The sequence below is a fragment of the Aplidium turbinatum genome, chromosome 4 (assembly GCF_918807975.1).
Source record: "Aplidium turbinatum chromosome 4, kaAplTurb1.1, whole genome shotgun sequence".
Lineage (NCBI taxonomy): Eukaryota > Metazoa > Chordata > Ascidiacea > Aplousobranchia > Polyclinidae > Aplidium > Aplidium turbinatum.
This window is the reverse complement of record NC_137475.1, coordinates 36,901,189-36,918,234: the sequence shown is the minus strand read 5'-3', so window position 1 is coordinate 36,918,234 and position 17,046 is coordinate 36,901,189. Positions and strand designations below refer to the sequence as shown.

Genomic DNA, 17,046 nt, shown 5'->3' with positions numbered 1-17,046 from the left:
CGAACGTCGAGCAGACGTTTTCACCACTCGGCTACGCAGCTACAAAATGGACGAAGACGTTTGCTGTTCAGAATTTGATTTCTTTACGTGTTGGAAGTGGTGTTGGAATCATTCGTCAGTTTAAGCATTTCATCTATCGTCTCGCAAGTACAACTATTCGGCTATTTATCTGACTGTTCAACGTTGGATGTCCCAATAAACTACGTCATCAGTCTTTCCAAAGTCTCTTTTTCGTGTAAGAACTAGAAAGAATTGTGACACTAACTCTTACCGTTTTTTCACAAATTTGATCTACGGAATCTTTTAAAATGAAAGTTCTAAGATGAACTTCTTACTAGTTTTTTACCAGTTCCTATTAGGAGCTTCCTACCTTCCAAGATCGGGGACCAGTAGGACGCGTGACCAATGAAACACCCTTTTTCCTGAACTGTAGGCCTAGTCAATGTAATTGACTGGAATTATGCTTGTAAAACCGAGATACTAGTCAATGCTGTTTTAGTTTTGATGGCAATTTTTTTTCTTGAAGCATGATAGGTCTACCAGAAAAAGTTTTTTTACTTGTTGAAATAAACAGGAGTGGTCAGATTTCTTTTGTAAGTTATTGTTTATTTAACAGTAGCTTTGTATGAAATACTTTTTACATTGAGTTTATTGTTATAACTGGTACTATCATTAAGCATAAACTGCAAAGTTATTTTTTTCACGTTTTCGACTGAGATACAAAAATATTTCAAATTGACTATCAGGTACCAATGGGACATATTACTCTAGGACCTGCGCAACAGCGTAACACATATAAACATATAGGCTATGTATAATAAGTTACAACTAGGCCTACCATATGTCCTCGTTTAAGAGGATTTGTTCTCTTTTTTCAAAAAACAAATAGTCCTACGAGGATGCCCAAAATGCTCAAATGTCTTCTTTCTTGGCATGTTGAGTTTTCTTGCTTATAATTTCAACAAGATTTTATTGTTTGGTTAGTTTTCGGCAATCAAAAAATCTGCATGCTAAAAACACTTTGCTGTCCAATCTCCTGACCAGTTGTTGGCGAACTTATGAAATATAACAGTTGAACGGAGTGTAGTGCATTGTTAATTTAGACTTTGGACTGGTAGGCTACACTTTCAAAGTAAGTTAGCTTAAGCAAGTAAATAATGAATTTTCGTTCATCAAGTTACAGTGTGATTTGGTTGGTTTGGTTTTTGAATGTTCATCCTCTCACTGAAAAAGCCTTAAAAGGTTATTCCTAGTAGTTTTACATATTTGTTAGAGGCTTTTGACGCATGACGGTTGCAGAGATTGGCATAGCGAAGTTTTCGGCTGTGTTGAAATGTTGTTGTCGGAAGGAATTATTCCATTCACTAATTGCCGCTAAATGGTAAGCAGTTCTGAAACGCGTTGCTCAAACGCACACCCCGAGAACCGAACTAGCGCCGCATGATCTTGAGTCGAGCGCGTAACCACTGAGCTAACAGACGGTTTTTGTTTGTCTAATTGGCTGCTAAACCAGATCAGAGATAGCCATTTTGAACTTTAAAGCATGAGTTGGTCGATCTGCTTCAAGCAATTCTCGTGGTTTGTTTTCTAAGTCTGAAAAAAATTGCATTCAATGTACAACCGTTTTACGGAACAAGATAAAGTTTTGAGGGCAATTGCACTTTAAAGTCCCATTGGCTACTTTTTTGCGTGAACCTATCTGACGTTTGAACGGAATCAGGTTTTTTGTAGGACTACTAATGTTTAAGCAAAATTGCAGGTCTAATATGATTTGAAGCTTTAAAAACTTAAATGCAGTAATTTCACTTAAGCTACTAGTTTTTAGGCCTATACTTTCTGAAGAAATTAAATAGGTAGCCTAAGTGCAAGCAATAGGCTCTAAGCTATACTCTACAAAATTTATAAAAATTCCGGCTTGATTCAAGCATGTTGTTTGATTTTAAGCTTGAGCCTAAACAAATCTATAAAGTCCCTGTCAAACTTCTATCCTTATAACTATCTTAGTAGGCCTACTCTACATCCTATAGCCTACTGCAGGATCCTTGTAGCGCGCATTAATAAAAACAAATATATTTATTGAGCGCATTTGCCTGGCTATCGTCTACTTTAAAAAACATGTTATGCTTGTCTTGTTAATAAGTGTTAACTGCCATTAGCTATCACCTAGAGCTACTGTATACAAAAACAAATCACTTGGTAGGCTACGTAATCTGCCGATTGCAGTTTAATCCGGAAGTGATGTTATATGTTTTTCGAAGGAGAAATCGTGTACGAGTGGTATCAAATTAACATCAGCAGCTAATATTAGAGTTGTACAAAACGAACAAAGTTATTTTCACAAACGACGATGAGGTCAAATGAAACAAAATGACTTTCTTCACTGATGAATCGAACTGCCACACAAATCAGAAAAAAAAACAACACGTTCTTTTTTTACATTATATTCAGTCAGTAATTTAAAAAGTAAAATCGGAAACAACAAATAGGTTCTAAAACGACTCCGCCTATACAAGAATAAGAATTTTGTCATTGGAGTATTTTTCTTCACTCAAGCGGCTTTTTAAACGAAATGAAGCACACAAAACCCACTTCTAACCGATGGTTGAACCAAATTCTTACAGACTATCTCTCAGTTTTTTGTAAATATGGCCTGACACACTACACAAAAATTCTATCCAGACACAATTTATAAGCACTTCAGTTTTAAAGCTACTTAAGCTTTTGCTTCGAAAGATGTTTTTTGTGGAAATTAATGATTTAATTTAAATTCTTTTGTCATTTGTGGTCTACCATTACAAACCACTATAAAACAATAACAAATATTTTTCCTCATCAAAACTCTAGTTTTGTCTCTTTTATTTCCAGCACTATGAAGTAGCCTACAATAGGCCTATTGGCTATTGGCAAGCAAATGCTTAATGCAGACAGTAATAAATGCATAATTATATCGCCAAATTCAAAAAATCTGGTGATTTTTAAAGACGTTTGACTACATGTTTGTGGTTTGGCTCTTTTTAATAACAGATTTGGCTTGATTTTGTGCTTGGCGATTTCCCAAAAAGTGTTACTTTCAGCACAATACTTTGCAAGAAGCAGGGACCTCAGAATACCTGGTACTTCAGAGATCCCTGGCAAGAAGTCTTTGACAATACTCTCTGTCTCAGTAGCTTATGACCGCTGCATGCATCTAATCAGCTACTGTCAGTGATGGGCATTATCGGCGATAATTTACCGGCTAATTCCAACAGTCGGATAACACCGCCTGCATGACCCGTATTTACCACAGTACCATCACACCCCACGGCAGTTATTAAGCTGGTGTCTGTTCCTCTATCATGAACTGCTGATATTATGAAGTCGGCAATGCTTCTGGCTGTTCCCGCGGTTGGACTTACCTGGCCAAAATACTGAGATCCAGGTTCGGCGATAATAATACACACATGCTCTTCAACAACAGATCTTCTATGAGACAACCCATGATCGTCTACTTCAATCTTTAGTATCTTGTCTTTTCTGCCATCAAAATACAAACCGTGTAAAACGTCCGACCTGGACTCTTGCAATTCTTCTCGATTTCTACTTCTTGATCTGCGAACTTTGTTTCTATCAATAAAGAGAAGGAAGCAAACGTTGGTGAATGTTCATGTTATTAAACAGGATACAGACAACCATGACATCAGCAATGCGAAGTAAATATTGATTTTCAGAAATTTTCTGAAGCGATTAAAAACTAAAAACAAAAAATAAAATTTTTGGAAACTTTCCGCTTTTTCTAATATTTCAACTTCTTTGGAGCACCTCAAGATATTAAAATTTTTGAAATTTTTTTTGTGTTGTCTTTACAATGTCAGTGCACAACTTTTCCGCGCTCTTAAAAAGCGATTAAAAACTAAAACAAAAAATAAAATTTTTGAAAATTTTCCCCTTTTTCCAATATTTCAACTTCTTTGGGGCAACCCAAGATATTAAAATTTTTGAAATTTTTTTTTTGTGCTGTGCTTACAATGTCAGTGCACAACTTTTCCGCACTATTAATAAGCGATTAAGAAAAAAAGTTGAAAAACGATCTACCCTATGGGGCAGCGCTAATCAAGAAAAAAAAATTATCGTTATCGGACATTATCGGCGATAATTTTATCGTTATCGCTTAACTTTTTTGATTTATCGTTTATCGTTATCGCTTTAGGCATTTTTCGTTTATCGCTTGACTGAAAAATGAGTTATCGCGCCCAACACTGGCTACTATAGATTTGAATTAGTCATGAGTAGAGTAGGCTAGGCTACCAAGTGAACGTTTGGCCTGCAGCCATAAGACGTTTGGCAGCTAAGTCGGGGAGATGTTCCACCAACGGACAGTGTACGACCAACGGACCACCCTTCTATTTCTTAAAATAAAAGCTGGAAGCACGAAAAATGTTATTATGGTATCGAGATTAACCATTTTGGTTTTGGAAATCTTCCTTGCAGGGACCTGTGATTTTTTTTCGTATTGTTATGAAGGAAAGTATGGTTTACATGGTAGAAAGTGAATTTTGAACATTTTTCTTCTGCAATTTTTTTCACCCATCGGTTTATTGTTTCAAGACTATTTTTGTTTGCTGATTGCTTATTCATTGATTAATGAAATTGCAATGAGTTAAATGTTTACATTTTATCCATCATTAAACTAGGCTATACAATCCATGAACTATCATGTATCTGACCAACGGACCACCCACTTGTTTGACCATTGGGTCACTAGCTAATTGTTCAACAATGTCTTCCTTTATGTATTCAGATTAAAAATGTCAGAAATTAAAACAACTAGCAATAAAACAGGGTTGTTTAGTTCGGAAAATCTCAACAAAGCTGTCGAAGATGTTTTGAAACAAAACATTTTTGTTCGAAAGTCGGCGAAAAAATATGATATAGCCTACAGTACCACGCAGTGGCGGCCAGGGGCGCCGGAACGATTTTTGACTGGGGGGGGGCAAGATCACGAAAAAAGGGCACTTTTGTTTACTAAAAGGCCAATTTTTTTTCAAGTTTTAAGATAAAATATAGCGATAATGATAATCCGGTATACAAAGAAGGGCACCATGCTATGTTATAATGATGTAACCTACTGTCAAGCCTTAAAGTAGTGCTTGAATGAACCGCCGGTGCTACCTCCTCAATCGGCCAAGTTTGGCCGCCGGTCTCTTCTAGCCAATTATTTAATTTCTCAATAGAATGATCGTGGATTAACTGTCGAAAATATGTAGTATCAAAGAGTGACGCAAAATTAGGTCAGCGCGTAACAATCGCCACTGTTACATTGTGCGGGGAATATTTGTTATTGATGGAATATATCCATCTGCTGCGATCGCCAGCGCTGTAAGTCTTGTTTGTAATTCCCGACGTATATTTTAACAAAGTCTTGCGAAGTGCTAATTTACATCGGCTGGCAATTTTGTCGTTTTTATGTCGATTCGATGTTGTCGGACATTGAACCGTTGTTAAAAAGGAGAACTAAGTTAGTAGACATCAATGGGGAAAACATTTTTTTATCATATTTTGCAAAAATTATGCTTCTTTTAGTAATGTACATCATTGAAATAGCTAAAACCTCAATTGCTAAGGCAACAGGGATCAGATGTCAGTAGATGTAACAGAAAAAGTATTTCGCACTTGCTAGTGCATCGTCAGTTTTGATAAAGGGCAGTTAAAGGCTACAAGTAATGTTTTAATTATTAAAATACTTATTGTATTACCTTGCCGTCATCGTCAACACATGTCGAACGTTGTTTTTCGTTGTTAAAAAGAATTCTAGGAGAGTGGCGAACTTCTATAAAATCAGCCACATTGGATACACTCGTGCGAGTGTCGTTTGAAATTCAAATTTTGAATATTCAAACTTTGAATAGTAGGCTACTGGATTACAATCCCGATAAAGCAGTTATTGCGTGGTGCAACGATTCTATTGTAGGACGTCGCCCAGGCCCAGACTTCACAACGCTAAGTGATCATTTTAGCATTGTTGCAAGTTTAACTCTATTTACTTGTGCTATCGTTATTTTTATTTTGTATTTTGGCCTCCAAGCACGCAGATTTGGCCGCCGAGAAGGAGCTCCCGGTAGGCTACGATGGCTACCGAAAAAAAAACGAGTTTTAAGGCCTGTATACTGTGTTGCAAAATTTTGTGCCTTAAATATTATTTTGAGGCAAAAATGAAAGATTATAATTAGGCTAAAAGCGAATAGCAGAAATTGTTATATTGCAAAATGTGCAGTAGCTTACATGACTTTAAAAGGGCACCTTCGCCCCCCCTGCCCCCCCGCTTCCGGCGCCCCTGGTGGCGGCTCGTCATAAGGGACTGCAGCCCCCCAACATTTTTGTGTATATGTGAATTATATTACATATAGATAGTTTTGCCATGTTTCAAAAAAAAATTTTGTATTACAAAAATTAATTGGCAACTCTGGGTCTGCAAATTTTGCAGGTCCGGTGTTGCTTGTTTTTTTTTTATGACGTAGGTTTTTCAGAAAAAAGTGTTCTAGCATCACTGAACAAGCGCTGTAGGGACTGCAAATACAGTTCAGTTCAGTTTATTTTTTGTTTTGTTGGCGAAAAAGAAAGACACAAAAAGCAAAAACACAAATAATTCGCGCAACAAGGATGGCAGCGAAAGACCAAAAGGTCACCAAAGTCAGCTGCCACCCAAACATTTAAACAAACAACAGACCCTGGTCAGGGATTCCAACTTTGGTTCTCGTAAATCTTTAGGGTAAGGGTGTGGAATAGTGTTGTCAACCGCGCCGCGTACGCGGCCGCGTGCGCGGTGACGTGGCCGCGCCGCGCGGGCACCGCGTAGAAATGTTGACTGTGCCAACCTCGCCGCGCGGGCACCGCGCGGAAAAATAATGAAGAAAAAAGAAAACTGAAAAAAAAATTTGTCGGTAGCATGGTTAAACAAACTTTTCAAGCTTGAGCTCACTGTATCGTTGAACATTACAGTGGGATAACTGTTCTAGCGAGTTTATAACAGGTTGTGGAAATTTGCAAGATCCAAACTTTTGGAGAATTACAATGAACAGTGTTGCCACTTGCCAGCAACCAGATTCTCATAAATGAATTTCCCTGTAATTCTCAAAAAGTTTAATTCCCCTTGTAATTCTCCAAAAGTTTGGATCTTGCAAATTTCCACAACCTGTTATAAACTCGCTAGAACAGTTATCCCACTGTAATGTTCAACGATGGTAGACACTTTAACGTAGGACAGTTTTCCTCACGAATCAGCTGATTCACAAATCGTGTTGCCAACATTTTTTCTGCAATTAAAGTTAATACAAAAAAGGGACATAAAAAAAGTAGGTATCCAGCGGCAAAAAAAAGAAAGAAATGTCTTCTGAGTATTAACATGTATCAAATGGCTGACATTTTAACCGATGAAAAATTTCCTTGTGGACCAGGTGAACGCAGTCATTGTGACTCATGCACATTATGATTGTAGGTGCTAAAATGCGTAACAATCGAAAGCAAATTTTGAAGTGTAAACCATCAGGCTGAGCTTTTACAGCATTATTGCACAGTTAAAACAACGAGATATAACACATATGTGTTATATCTCGTTGGTTAAAATAACAAGGTGATAAACTGTTTTATTTTGATCAACAACGCACGAGTACAAAATAATTGACACAGCGAAAAGAACACAATAAACATAGCCAGGTCAGAGGCTTTAAAGAATCGGCCTGCCACGCCCCGCGAAAATCCTCGGAATTTACTAAATCTTCAAAAAAACAAAGTTGCAGCATTTGGTTGTGTGCAGGGTCGCAGCCAGCACAAAATTTTGGGAAAGGGGAAAATGAGTATTAGCTATTGCACCTGTAAGTGAACCGACGGCGTAGCCTATCGCCGAAGGTGACACCCTTTTAGTTTGTGGAGGGCTCTTCCACCAAGTTTTGAAAAAGTATCCCAAAATTGGGCATTCTGAGAGTACTTTCGGTCGAAATCAATGGCAAAACTCTGTCAAGTGATGCTGCAACAGAGGGTAAAACGTTTATTTAAATTACATAAAACACATTTGTAAGAGTAAATATAGGCTAGTGGTTGGTGCAATGGTAGACTTCAGTTTGTGAATGAATACCTTTCGCACAAAATACAGCACAGTAGCCTACGTACGCTATTTAATGTTCACATTAGGTCTGAGGTGTAGGCTTCGGGTTCTCTTGGGACTGCTGTTATGTTTATTTGCATCATCACGAGACCTGACAGTCTATCAATATCTATAGGCCAATAGCTTAAAAGTCGGTTGGTCAGTCGTATGTATAAAAATATTTCGGGGGAGCAATTGCCCCTGCTGACTACGCCCTTGGTTGTGTAGCCTATCTGAAATTTCACTGGATCTAACTCTCTCAGTGCTTAAAAGTAATGTGAGCATACAAGCTAGGTGATTCCCTGATTTAATCAATCTTGAATAGCTCAGTCTAACCTTAAAAAGCAGAAGACTGGTGGTTGTCTACACTCCACAACGTGCAAACCCTAGATTGGGCAAACACATCAAAGCTATGAAAAACTACTGTTTGTTTTGCGAGTCTGAGCATATTTTCACAATCAGTAGATCTTGTCTTTCTTTATTGTGCTTAGCTGCTTACGAGGGACACGCATAATGGTTTTACGTGTTTATGCCAACATGCAGTGGCGGTCGACGGCCACACAACTAAATTTTCAACAACTGATTTGGTTGGTTAGAAGCAGTCGAAAATTTTTTAAAATCTTACCAGAAACATATTACCTAAGCTACTATTATTGCTATCTAATCCTAATGATTTTAACTCACGAGATTTGAGCAGAGTTAATAGCAGGACTGTATTGAAATGGCAGTAGATATATGGTAGATGGATATTTAATATGACGATTGATAATGGTAGATATTTACACAATCCACCTTCACTGACACATTGCATGCTGTGTTCACTGTTCATATAAGTATAAGTTTGGCTCCAGGTCCCCTGCGGTAACAAACACGTATATTAGCCCTAAAAAGGGGGGTTTCACGGTTGCCAGTCGCTCATTGTCGCCTGGGTTGAAAGAAAGAACAAGCAAGCCTGTTCTATACAGAGCATCTCCACTGCTATACACAGCTTAATTGAAAATTCCAAAAGGCTTACAGCGGAAAATGTTGACAATGCAAATGATAAGCACTTAAAAGGTTTGCTTCCTCATTTCATCTAAGGAAGACACTGCACACGCAGACTTCATCATATCTGCTTTCTCCCCATGACGATGCGCGTATGCATTAGGTTTTGTTCGCTTAGGCAATGGATCACGTGCAAACGCAATGCCAGGTTTGCGCTTCCGCACAACTTTAAGAAATTTCTTCACATCCTTTCGAATTGTTAATCCTGCAGGCTGCATCAGAATTGCAACGTGATGCAATATAATCTCTCATCGTGGACAATTGACCAAGTGCATTTGTCACGTCGGCGTCTTCTTCCACATTATACACCACATTGAACATTTCATTGACAACAGTCCGCATTTCCTTTATGGTGTTCAGTCTTGCGTTGCTTAAAATATTGCTTGGGCCGGGTACGTCTTGAAGAATCTGTTCCATGTGAGTGTCAGACGCAAAACAACTTGAGTCACACACTTCAGCAGAGTCTGGTGGGCGCTCAAGCCCAGGCCTAGCTGCTAAGCTGTCAACTACGCACGGGTCGAGAACAATGAAAGGGGAATTTGCGTACCAAGTAGGAAAAGTCTCGCAAGACACATGGGCAACGTGTTGAATAACCGCAAACATGTGCTTGCACGGAAGAAGATGCTTCTGGAAATCATCGCAGAAACAATTGGGGATGGTACTTTCTCCACCAAACGTTACGCGATAGATTAATTCCGACGAAGCACTTCTTACAAGAAATGCATCTCCAACTTGAGAAATGAAGGTGTATGGAATTTCATCCGATGAAGCAATTCTTCTCAGAAAGTTACCGATCACCTCTTTTGGTCTATTGTACAAATACTCTGGAATGGAGGAGTTGTACTGACGATAGAATTCCGAAGAAAAGATTTTGTTGTTCGTACCTGCAAAGCAAGCAAACAGTGCTCAAAAGCAACATCTTATAGCTTATAGGTCGGACTACAAAAGTAGCCCCGCAAAAGTACGGTCAGCCTTAATAATGTCATTATGGTTATTGTTTAGGACGGTATGTGCAGTTGCGCACGTTCATTCGAAAATGACATGACAGTTTAGGCATTCTTGAAATTTAATATCTAGCATTCTAACCCTTCAAGGCTTACAATAAATGGTAGTACCGTACTGTAATTGCAGTTGTACCACAATAACACAGCATGGTATTTCTCACTCACCGACGCTTGTTGTCAGGAAGGAATTCTTTACGAATTATCGCTACAAGAGCTGACAAAGATTTATCCCTCCGTGTTCGAATGTATGACTCCTTCAGTGTTCTGTTTTGGCGTTCCACTCCATTGTTTGTGTGGAAGGTTACGCTCCACTTGTTGGCTCGATAAAACCACACCCAACGCTGCAAATATTTTTAGCTCAGTACATTGCAATTGTATCCAGCAGTGAACGTTGCAAAATTAATGCTGTGAATGCTTGCATTGAGTTACTCATTCAACGAACCTGCCTTTCTGGAAGCCAAGCATTTTCAATGTATCTTTGAAGCTTGGGGTTATTCATCCAGCACTTGCTGGTTTTGAAATCATTTCGTGCATCTGTGAAGGACTGCTCAGAAGCGGCTTTAGCCAATTCGCGCAAATGACCCATTACAGCTGGTTTGTTGTCACCAACACCATTGTCGCTTCTTCTAGTCCATCTTTCCCAAGCTTACTCTCTATGGAAATCGCACAGAAGCACTAAACAATCTGCAAAAGAAATACGAGAAAAAATTTAACTGCTTTTCGATTTGGTGAAAAAGTCCGTTTCGTGACCCACCCTACTACTTATGCTCCTCTTGATGAAAGATAGTTTGGTGACCCATGCAATAAAGTATCGATGTACGTTATATCTTTAATTTCACTTTTTTAAACTAACTGACATGTGGTTGTGTGAGTCTCTACTTTTCATTTCTTGCTTTATTGTCAACTCTACCATGCTGACATCCCCAGTAGTGAGTGCATGCAATGACAAAAGGAACTCCTGATGTTTCGTCCCACTGCAGTCTGCTCTTTAAACCACCTAATAACATGAACAATGGACATATATGCAGAGATTATGATACAGCACACTTATCTCATATAAGCAATACATTTGTGCAACTTGAAGCCGAAGCCAAAAGCTTACTGCATCACATTACCAGCTTTGTTTTTCTTTCCCTTTATAAATTTTGTTGTTGTTTCTTTTTCAAATTCTTCAACACTTTTAGTCGCACATTCCCATGAAGAAAACCACTGCAAACAATGTATTGATAGTATATAGAACAGGAGTCTACAAACACTTTTGGTACAATCCTAAAAACTAGTTGTATATCCTCCTTGGATAGCAATGCAATAACAACAAAGTATAGCAAACACCTTTACAGGTACAATAGTTTTATTCGTTGCTAGTTTAAATTGTTTTGCAACCCAAAGCTGAAAGTTGCGTGACCAAAGTTTAGGTTGCAACCCACTATTTGCAGACCTTTCATTTACAAGACTGAAAAGGCAATCCGGTGTTTGCTGCGTTGTAGGATACATGAGTGGCAATCACTTCATTGGATGATCACAATATCTGGAACAATACAAGTTGGACCTTTTCGACGATAACAAATTTACTCACCTTTACATCAAAATTTTGAGTGATGTCTTCACCATCTTCATTGTGTTGAAATGTTTCACCAACACTGTTCTCTATTTGTCTTGCATCTTGTAACTATGAATACAATTTCAATTGTCTTTGAAACTTTTAGAGTTACACTTGTCATTGCAAAGGTTAACCATAAGTGTAAGTAACACACTTATAGTAGGCTAGAGAAAAAAGAATTGTTGAGCTGGTACGTATTGTAAGTACACTACTACTGTAAGACCTTGTCAACTGCAGGGAACTTGACTCTATACTCATCTTCTTAGTCATCTGAAAAGAATTGGTGCCAGCACAACGTGCACGAAGAACAGGTTGTATCTTCAATTTCGCATCTTCTGAAAGAACCTCACTTGACACCTGCCAAATAAAGAGAAAGCTGCAGCACAACATTTCACCAAACTGTATGAAACTTGCATTCATTTTCATTCACGCAGAGCAATCCGTAGTGAAACCTCACCGTTATGTCTTGTATGGATGTTTTTTCAACAAAACAATAATTCACATTCCCGACAAATACAAACAATGATACTTACTTGAAAGTCAGGAAACTTAACCACTTTTGATAGGTGAATTGTTGTATACTTGCTAATTTTTCCAGTGCATTCCTGAAATGCAGACAGGAATAAGAAAGTTAATACTGTACAATTTGGCCTACTTTAGATTGATGTTTCACAATAATGACAATATAGGGGAAGATGGGAACACTTTGAAGACATTTTCTAAATTTAACTGCTACATACAAGAATTAAAGAAAGTGTAAATAAACTTTTATTAAACTTATATTGTATTCCAAAGTTATTGCATAAAAAAGGTAGAAAATAGAAGCGCCGCCTTTGCACAATTTTGGTTTGGTTGGCTGGTTTTTGATTGCTTATCCTCAGACTGACAAAGCCTTTGATAGGTTATTTCTAGTAGTTTTTCATTCTTGCAGAGGCTTCTGACGCAGGGGCAGTTACCGACATAGGCAGAGTGAACTTTTTGGATTGTTGTTGCTGGAAAATTAGTCGTGCAGCTGAATGGATAGCAGTCCTGAAATGTGTTGCTCAAGAGAACCGAACCAGCGCTGCTTGATCTTGAGTTGGATGTGTTACCACTAAGCTAACAGGGCGGACGCTATTCAAACAAACAAACATTCTGTTTAAAGCAACGCCATCTAAAGTGTCCCCACTTTTCTGTACTACCAAAACTTCTTGGTGCAAAGAAGTAGAAGGCTTAGCAATCTCAAAACTAGTCAGACAGTGTAAAAACAGTATGATGACAATATCAAAATGTTTCCCATGTTAATACAAGGCTGTATAAAGTAAAACATGTTCTTTCTTAATAAAGCATGAACAGTGAAGATTTTATATATAATTAGGTGCTCATGTGTACTTAAATTCAAAAGAAAACAACAAACTTGGCTACTTACAGACCCAACTTTCGCTGATGAGACAAAGTCAGCTCTTTGGATAATGACATATGGTGTTTTTGTGGAATCCCAGAAAATGTTTCGACGTTTTGCCAAAGCTAATACAAATAAATCATTTTCATGCAAGTCAGTTTAGTGTTAGCCTATACAGTTAAAAATCAACTTCCATTTGCTAGGCCATCTTCAGTGGGTGCAACCTAGTTCGTACCCTGAAAAGATCGAGAAAAAAAATTAAAAAAAGCCGAGGTCGCTGATCGCAGTTTAATAGCACAAAGCACGAAGTCGCTGATCGTAGCTTCCGCAAACAACCTCGAGAGTTAGGGTTAACGGAAACTGCGGAAAAATATTTGCAGAAACTGGGATCAGCGAGGGTTAGAGAGCATAGATTACTCGATGGTTAGAGTTAGGGTAAGCAGAAACTGCGGGAAAATGTTTGCGGAAACTGCAATCAGCGAGGGTTAGAGCATAGATTACTCGATGGTTAGAGTTAGGGTAAAGGTTAGCGGAAACTGCGGAAAAATGTTTGCGGATACTGCGATCAGCGAGGGTTAGGGTTAGAGCATAGATTACTGAGTAATCATTACTCTATGGTTAGAGTTAGGGTAAAGGTTAGCGGAAACTGCGGAAAAATGTTTACAGAAACTGCAATCAGCGAGGGTTAGAGCATAGATTACTCTATGGTAAGGGTTAGCGGAAACTACGGAAAAATGTTTGCGAAAACTGCGATCAGCGAGGGTTAGAGCATTGATTAGTCTATGGTTAGGGTTAGCGGAAACATGTTCGCGGAAACTGCGATGAGCAAAGGTTAGCATTAGGGTAGAAGGGTTACAGTTAGCGGAAACTGCGATCAGCGACTTCGGCTTTGTGCTATCTTTCTCTCGATTTTTTCAGGGGGAAAAATTTAAAAGGTTTGTGGAAACTGCAATCAGCGACTTCCGCTTTTTTAAATTTTTTCTCTCGATCTTTTCAGGGTACGAACTAGGTTGCATCCATCTTCAGTTAAGTTGACAGCAAACAACACACAATCAACCAAGACAATGTATCTCCTCTTGACTTTTCCCATTGTTCACTGAAAGAGTGAGTCAGTAATCACGTAAGCAATTCCAGTAATAGAGTTAGCACACACTCAAGGGCAGGAACATCTGCTGAAAAAGGCCGGAGTCTAGGTACCGGTATCATAGAAAGTTGTTCTTACAAAACTGAAGAAGAGCAAAAAGCCTACTTACGAAGTTCATTAAAATGTTTGTGCATAAATTTCCCTCTACTTTTCCGTCCAAACTCTTTGATAGTTTCAAGAGTATCCGCTTCACTTGTAAACCACTGCACAAAATAACATTGCAATGCAGACGTTGCAAAATGCAACAATTAAAATGATGTACGGTAACAACCGAATTTTGCAGAATCACAAACGGACCCTGGGAGGCAAAGCCCAATGCCCCCATGCGTTCGCCACTGGCTACACTTGATCAAAGGAAATAGTGAGTCATTTGTACAACAGCTTAATTTAAGCAAAATACGAGACTAAAAGTCAAACACTGTAATTTACAATGAAATACCTTTTTAACTCTTATAACAATAGAGCATACAACAGAATGGTGCGGTATGCTTCCACGCAAAGCAATTAAACAAAAACAACAGATCTACTGCGCGATGACAAACTACCGTATGCCACCGTGCCACTAGGTCCGAGTAAATGAAAGAAAAGTAAGCAAACCTCTAGTCAAAGCACTAGACAAAAGACCTACAAAGGCTACCCCAGGACACAAGTAAATCTACAAATTAAGTTAACTTACAACAGCAAGCCCACTTACTTGTTCAAGCAAATTAAGTTAACAATAGCAAGCCCACTTACTTTTTCAAGAATTCTTGCTTGAGTCATTGTGCTTGCCAATTGCCATGTCTTAGATTCACAGAATACACAGATAGATACAGTTGACTAGTTGTCTGACGTTTTTAGCGGGAAGTCAATACCAACGCATTTTCGGCGCCAACAATCATAATGGCGTGAGTCACATGACTGAAATCAGCTGATTCGTGAGGAAAACTGTCCTACGTTAAAGTGTCTACCGAGTGACTTGAGTCCTTGTCAAACCAGTCAGCAAAAAGGCTGTTGCATGTTGTTACCTGTCAGTATTTAGTTCAGATTTTTTTTGACCATCACAATGACAACAATACGTAGCAGAAGTCTAGAAAAAAGGAGGTCTATGAGAATGTAGGAGCTTTTCTCATTGGGTATCACAGTTTATGCAATTAACCGATTTTATCTGTGCTATTTGAATACAGTAGCAGTAAAAAGTTATTCATTTAAGGGTGAGAACAACTAATCCAACTTCTGTGGCTGTGAAATATTTAATTGAAATGATCTGTTTGATATGGTCAGTCAGTAACAATGCTGTTACAAAAGTATTTAGTCTTAAATGTACTCTCTTACTGTATTGCTCTCTTACAGCATGCTATGATACTTTCAGATTTTGCGGTGCGGGCGCAGTGTGACATTTTCAGAATTTTTGCGGTGCGGTGCAGTGTGCGGGCAGACATTTGCAGTGCGGTGCGGGTAGCGGGCAGATTTTTCCTGCCCGCGCCATCACTAGTGTGGAAGCTATCGGTGATTAGGTGAAGGGATCGAAGGTTACTTTACTTGATCTGTGTTTTGAGAAGTCACTGAGACAGACTAGTTTTGATGTGAAGTAAAGCCAATTACTGTAATTATTGGTGCTCTTTCACAATTCGCCCCGTTAGTCAACTTAACTGGATGATGACGTCATGATACGTCACACAGGTTGGAATAGACTATTACAAAGAAGGAAGTACGGGGTGGAAATGCACTAAAAAACACCTGAAGGAAATTGTCTCCCATTTATTCATTTCTTGTTCAATTTTAACAAATTTGCTATCGTTGGAAAGCACAAGCATAGATCTAACCAACTAAGTGAATACCAAGTCCCATAATAATACTAGCTCTATCTGCTGGCCACCTAAACTTGACCAAATTCAAGCCATTATCAAAAGTTTACTTTAAAATTTTTAAATGATAAAAACATTAAACGACAGCCAATTAAAAGAACATGTTACTAAACCTAACCCCTAATTCAGTGCATTTATAACTCAGTCCGGTACAGGTTTATAATTATATTAGGTTAGCCTACTGGTTGATGCAGCCCCCCATGTTTTGAGACCATGAGCCGCCACTGGTACCACGAACAACGTTGGCTCGTTATGTTAAAGAATGAATCAATGGATAGTGAGAAAACTATACTGCACCAACACTCGTGGGTCGTGGCATCTACAAAACGCCTGTCTGATATCTTAACCCTATTTGGACTAACGGGTGGATGGATTCCGTCCATACCTAAAACTTTCATCGATTACTTAAAAGTTACTGGCTCAAACTAGCTGAAGTTTTATGACTTTTCCTAAAAATTATTCATCTTTGTTTTAGTAATAAAATGACGTTTTTATGTGGTATAGTTTTTTAGTTATCAGCAGTTTTTGACACCCTACTCCTAAAATTGCCAGGTCATCTGAAAAACTTTATCATCTTGTACAAGCAAGTTAGCAAACATTTGTATTGTTTTGTGCCTTCTGGTCACAGCGGTAAACCATAATCTCTTCGTGGGAAAATTGTAACATAAAGTTCCCGGATCCGTTTGTCTGCATGTAGTGACCGAAAACGAAACACTCCTTGAAACGTCTATTCAATAAGTGTATTCCTGTAAAATTAGCCCGCGGCTATCGAAATCGAGATGCAACGCCTTACACCTCTAAAAAAACTGTCACTACGATACAGATTACTTGGATAAAAGACGGAGAATTTGTCCAGCTAGCAAGCACCAAATAAACCAGTTAAATGTGCGACCGACTTCCAACAAACAAC

At 38.5% G+C, this 17,046-nt stretch overlaps 1 protein-coding gene across 2 annotated transcripts; it reads right to left on the bottom strand.

The window, feature by feature from the left end:
• Nucleotides 1–9,902: 9,902 nt before the first annotated feature.
• LOC145768816 (uncharacterized) lies at nucleotides 9,903–15,154 on the bottom strand. 2 transcript variants are annotated; one of them, XM_082580415.1, is made up of 10 exons: nucleotides 15,025–15,154; nucleotides 14,399–14,492; nucleotides 13,173–13,270; nucleotides 12,298–12,369; nucleotides 11,988–12,121; nucleotides 11,741–11,833; nucleotides 11,280–11,373; nucleotides 10,607–10,848; nucleotides 10,330–10,505; nucleotides 9,903–10,044 (listed from the first exon to the last, which is right to left on the bottom strand). In XM_082580415.1, exons 1-6 carry the CDS (start codon nucleotides 15,049–15,051, stop codon nucleotides 11,812–11,814), a joined length of 447 nt encoding a protein of 148 aa, XP_082436541.1. In that variant the 5' UTR covers nucleotides 15,052–15,154; the 3' UTR covers nucleotides 9,903–10,044; nucleotides 10,330–10,505; nucleotides 10,607–10,848; nucleotides 11,280–11,373; nucleotides 11,741–11,811. The 2 variants fall into 2 exon arrangements, with proteins under 2 accessions (XP_082436541.1, XP_082436542.1); XM_082580416.1 differs by lacking the exons at nucleotides 9,903–10,044; nucleotides 10,330–10,505; nucleotides 10,607–10,848 and adding an exon at nucleotides 11,067–11,161.
• Nucleotides 15,155–17,046: the final 1,892 nt, after the last annotated feature.

Bases quoted from the DNA above. Each gene is read 5' to 3' on its own strand.
- LOC145768816 (XM_082580415.1), bottom strand. From the start codon at position 15,051: ATGACTCAAGCAAGAATTCTTGAAAAA. The intron at 13,271-14,398 runs GTAAGTAGGCTT...TATTTGTATTAG, and splicing joins CAAACATTTTAATGAACTTC to CTTTGGCAAAACGTCGAAAC. The intron at 12,370-13,172 runs GTAAGTAGCCAA...TCTGCATTTCAG, and splicing joins CATCAGCGAAAGTTGGGTCT to GAATGCACTGGAAAAATTAG.